Source organism: Octodon degus, unplaced genomic scaffold, assembly GCF_000260255.1.
Source record: "Octodon degus isolate 3935 unplaced genomic scaffold, OctDeg1.0 scaffold00026, whole genome shotgun sequence".
Classification (NCBI taxonomy): Eukaryota; Metazoa; Chordata; class Mammalia; order Rodentia; family Octodontidae; genus Octodon; species Octodon degus.
In genome coordinates this window covers 16,775,458-16,780,357 of record NW_004524602.1, presented here as the reverse complement: position 1 = coordinate 16,780,357, position 4,900 = coordinate 16,775,458, and the positions used below count along the sequence as shown (strand labels likewise).

General features: G+C 41.5%; 1 protein-coding gene across 5 annotated transcripts in view; it reads left to right on the top strand.

Annotated features, from left to right (window-relative positions):
• Rnf111 (ring finger protein 111) overlaps window positions 1–4,900 on the top strand; it is a 97,880-nt gene that overhangs the window by 49,019 nt on the left and 43,961 nt on the right. For all 5 annotated transcript variants that reach the window (XM_004628866.3, XM_023712546.1, XM_004628865.3 and 2 more), the window contains exon 2: window positions 3,309–4,204. In XM_004628866.3, coding sequence (XP_004628923.1) covers window positions 3,328–4,204 — 877 coding nt within the window. In that variant the 5' untranslated portion in view covers window positions 3,309–3,327. The remainder of the gene's footprint in view (window positions 1–3,308; window positions 4,205–4,900) is intronic.

Below are 4,900 nucleotides of genomic sequence, written 5' to 3'. Positions count from 1 at the left end.
CCCACCAGGGGGCGGGGCTGGCTGGCATGTGGTGCTGGGGGATTGAACCGCGGTCCCTTGATGCTTTGCCAAGCTTGTTCCAAGTAGGTGCCTTAGACCACTGAGCCATCTCTCCAGCCCCTAAAAGGAGTTTTAGGCTATGTCTTGTGATAGTAGCATAATGTTCATCCATTATGAAGAACTATGGACCTCATGTTGTATGACCATAATGTTAATCCATGTTGTACCTAGAATCAAATATTTCTTTTGATTACTTTTGATCTGTTGTATGGATTTGTTCATTTATCTTTTGATGGGCATGATGTTGTTTTTACTTTTTGGCTGCTAGCATTATGTTCACTTTTGTATGGATGTGTAGAACTAGGACTGGAATTGCTTCTCCTACCATAATTTTCTGTTTAGTCAGGGTGCTGGGTTTTGTTCTGGATTGAAGTCAGGGCCATTTACATGCTAAGCATGTAGTCTGTCACTGTTTATGCCCTCCCATTGTGTGTGTGTGTGTGTGTGTGTGTGTGTGTGTGTGTCCCCTCTTGAGACAGGGTCTCACTATGTATTTTAGGCTGGCCTTGAACTCACTGTGTAGTCCAGTCTGGTCTTGAACTCCCAATAATCCTCCTGCTTTAGTCTTCTGAGGGCTGGGTTTACAAGGCGTGGGCCAACACGCCCAGCTGTGTTTGATCTTTTAAGGAATCACCACCCACCTTCCAAAAGAGGCTGTACCAGTCTGCATTCTCACTAGCTGTGTTTGAGGGCCACCATTTCTTTATATTTTTCTCTAACTTGTGTATTCTATCTTGGCCATGCCTTCTTCTCTGTCCCTCTTAAGTCACATATGCCTGTGCCTTATTGTGACATGTATTTCCCTATGTTTACAGGCGGTGTGCCTGTCAGCTGCCGCCACAGACATAGCCCTCATCTTGTGTTTCTACTTCAGTAGAGTCTGGGTGGGGGTGGGGAGCTCATCTTGAGTACAGCGCTGTCTGTCCTTATAAATAAGAGTAATAGAAGATAAGGATTTTGATAACTTTCTTTTCTTTTTTTTTTTTTTTTTTTTTGGTGGTACTGGGGATTGAATTTAGAACCCTGCTCTTGCCAGGGAAGCGCTTATTCTATCTCCCCAGCCCTTTGATAGCTTTCTGTAGGACTAGGCCATTCAGTTTTACTTATTTATTTTTTTTTTTGGCACAACCGGGGATTGAACTCAGGCCCTTCTGCTTGCCAGGGAAACACTTATTCCACTGAGCCATCTCCCTAGCCCCATTCAGTTTTATTTTTGCTAACTTTTTTTTTTAATTTTAGGGAAGGGTCTATAGGGTGTTCAGGGTTTCACTACTAGATTGGACTCTTAGTGATTTTCCTGTTTATAGCCTCTCAAGAGCTGGCATTACAGGCATGCCACCATGTCTAGTCTCAGTTGCCAGCTCAGCACACCCCAGGGCCAGGCCTGGGGATGGGGGGAACCCCCGCACCTGCTTGCAGGTGCTTTAATCTGCTGAGCTATTTGGCCGACCATAACTTTTGTTTTAATAATAGTTAACTTACTAAAATATGAGTCCTGTGACATTTATTCCTGTAACTGTCAGTTGTGAAGAGGCAAGAAATTGGCTACTAAATGCCTGTCTTCCTCCTCTTCTCAGGAAGTGGTTTAAAACTATGTTCAAGGGAAAATAAATCTATAGTATTAGAAGCTATGGTGGCGGTTACAACTCTTGTTGGGTGGGTAGTGGTGATGGAAAGAGGATTTCTGTGATGCTTTGTTATATTTTTGGTCTTTTTGCTAATTTTGTGTTTATTTGTGAAAATGCAAGCTGTAAACTTAAGTGTTTATGTTCTACTTAATAAATATGATAATATAGGCTACTTAGAAGGCTGAGGCAGGAGGATTTTTTGAGCCCAGGGGTTGGAGACCACCTGGGAAACAAGAGTAAAGCGTTGCCAGGAATGGTCTGTTAGCATTGTTCAGCTAGTCACATTTTGGGCAGTGCAGTTCTTGTGTTGCATCAGATCTCTGATGACTGTTGCATTTTGAGTTATGGTGTTTACTACATATAGCTATTCTTGTGTTAGAGATTTCATTGAAAGAAGTGCTTTATATCAGGTTGGCTTCTTCAACTCATAATTTCACAAATTGCATGGTTTATTATTATTATTATTATTATTATTTTTATTTAATATGTGTGTGGCCAGCTCAGCCCACCAGGGGGCGGGACTGGCTGGCATGTGGTGCTGGGGGATCGAACCGCAGTCCCTATGCTTTGGCAAGCTTGTTCCAAGTAGGTGCTTTAGACCACTGAGCCATCTCTCCAGCCCCTATTATTATTATTATTGTACTGGGGATTGAACTCAGGATCTTGTGCTTGTTGGGCAGGTGCTTATGCCACTGAGCTATCTCCCCAGCCCAATTGTGTGGTTTAGATACACTTAGATTCTCTGTGTACGAAGTTTGATTTTATGTTTTGCTGTGCTGTTTATTTAGCTGAATGATTTTCAGCAGTTCTGTCCTGGCTGTAATCTTGTGTATCTCCAACTAAAAGGCGATGGTGCCCTGCTCTCTGTCAGAAATCAGGTTTTCCTAATGGCAGAGAGGAGTATGAAGGGAATAGGATGGTGAATAGGATTGTGCTGTGTGTATGTGCCTGGCTTCTTGACTCATTATTTGATGGACATTAGGTCGTTTCCACTTGGTTGCTATAAGTAGTGCCTCAGTGAACCTTGGCAGGCAAATGTCAGTTTTCTTTGGTATGAACCCCAAAATTGGTTGCTAGATCGAATGGCTATCTTTTTAATTTTATTTATTAAGTTAGAGACAGGGTCTTATTTGTAGTTTAGGCTGGCCTTGAACTCCCTGTGTAGCCCAGGCTGGTCTGAAGCTCACGGTGATCCTCATGTCTCAGCCTTCCAAGTGCTAGGATTACAGACATATGCCACCTGTCTTTTCAATTCTAATCTTCACTTTAGCCTTAGTAATGTAAGTTCTGAAGAAATTACTTGATTCTGATCAAATATATTAATTGCTAAAGGTGGCAATATTTGAGGTCATGTCAGTTTTTAGTTAATAGAAGTTTTCAGTAGGCTTATATTCTGTTACAGTTACTGCATTTCTAAATGTTGGGAAATACAAGTAAAGGTTTCAAAGAAAAATGTTTTATAAGAACAATAAAATAACTATTTCAGCCATATTGTATCCTGATATGGAAAAGCCAGTTCTGCCACGTACAGGGGTGTTCTCAATGTGATTTAAGAACTTGGCAATTAAATTGTGTGATGAAACATTTTAAAACTTCTAACTATCTGATTGTGTCTTCTAGGCCTTCCTCCAGGTCTCCCATGTCTCAATGGACTCCTGAATATAACGAGCTCTATACCTTAAAAGTGGCTATGAGGAGTGAGCTTCCTTCTGATGCTCCGAAGACACAGGAGAGTCTGAAAGGGATCCTTTTGCATCCAGAGCCCATTGGGGCAGCCAGAAGTTTTCCTGCAGGTGTTGAGATGATTAATAGTAAAGTGGGGAATGAATTTTCTCACTTATGTGATGATTCTCAAAAACAAGAAAAGGACATGAGTGGTAATCAGCAAGAACAGGAAAAGAGTGTTGTAAGGAAAAAGCGCAAAAGCCAGCAGGCTGGCCCTTCGTACACACAGAACTGCGTTAAAGAGAATCAGGGAGTCCTGGGATTGAGGCAGCACCTTGAGGCACCAAGTGAAGAAGAGAACGACTCCTCCTTTAGCGATTGTCTGTCTTCTCCTTCCTCCAGCCTGCATTTTGGAGACTCTGACACTGTGACTTCAGATGAGGATAAAGAAGTCTCTGTAAGACATTCCCAGACTATTCTGAGTGCTAAAAGTAGAAGTCATAGTGCACGATCGCAAAAGTGGCCTCGGACTGAGAACGAATCTGTGTCAGGATTGTTAATGAAAAGACCCTGTTTTCATAGCAGTTCATTGAGGAGACTCCCATGCAGAAAGAGATTTGTAAAAAATAATTCCTCACAAAGGACACAGAAACAAAAAGAGAGGATATTAATGCAGAGGAAAAAACGAGAAGTGTTAGCTCGAAGAAAATATGCATTGCTCCCCAGTTCTAGTAGTTCCAGTGAGAATGACCTCACCAGTGAATCCTCCTCTAGCTCATCAACTGAAGGAGAAGAGGATTTGTTTGTCTCTGCTAGCGAAAACCACCCAAACAACCCAGCTGCTCCCTCAGGTAAGAATGTTTGTGGAAACATGAAAGGTACTTCATTGTTTTTCTGTTTCTGATTTTTTTTTTTCCTTCATTTTATGTATTTGGTATAGAGACCCACTACACAGCTCAGACTAGTAGTGTTTTTCTGTTTTTGTGTCTTAATGCTTTTGTTATATTTGAAAGGAATATGAAATTCTGAATTTTTTATTTTTATTTATTTTACTTTATTTTTTTGGCCAGCTCAGCCTGCCCTGAGGGGGGTGCTGGTGCGACATATGGTGCTGGGGATTGAACTGCTGTCTTTGTGATTGCCTAAGCTTGTCTCAACAGGTGCTTTAGTCAGCTGAGCTATCGCACCAGCCCTCTGAATTTTTATTTTAATTATTTTATTTTTTTGCGGAACTGGGAATTGAACTCAAGCCCTTAGTGCTTGCCAGGCAAGTGCTTGTTCTACTGAGCCATCTCCCTGGCCCCCCTGAATTTTTATTTTTAAACCACATAAATTACCATGGACCCTTTACTTATAAACTCAGGAGGGCTGGATGTAGCAAGTTGTCAGTTGAAGTCTGTCTGCTGTACATAAGCAGATCTCAGTGTTCTTAGAGGGTTGGGCCAGAATTTCTCAAGCACATACAGGAAAGGATGTGGTAATGTTCCTTCCAGAACTCTCTCTCTTCTTTTTTTTATCATAATCTTTATATTTTCTTTTTACATTTT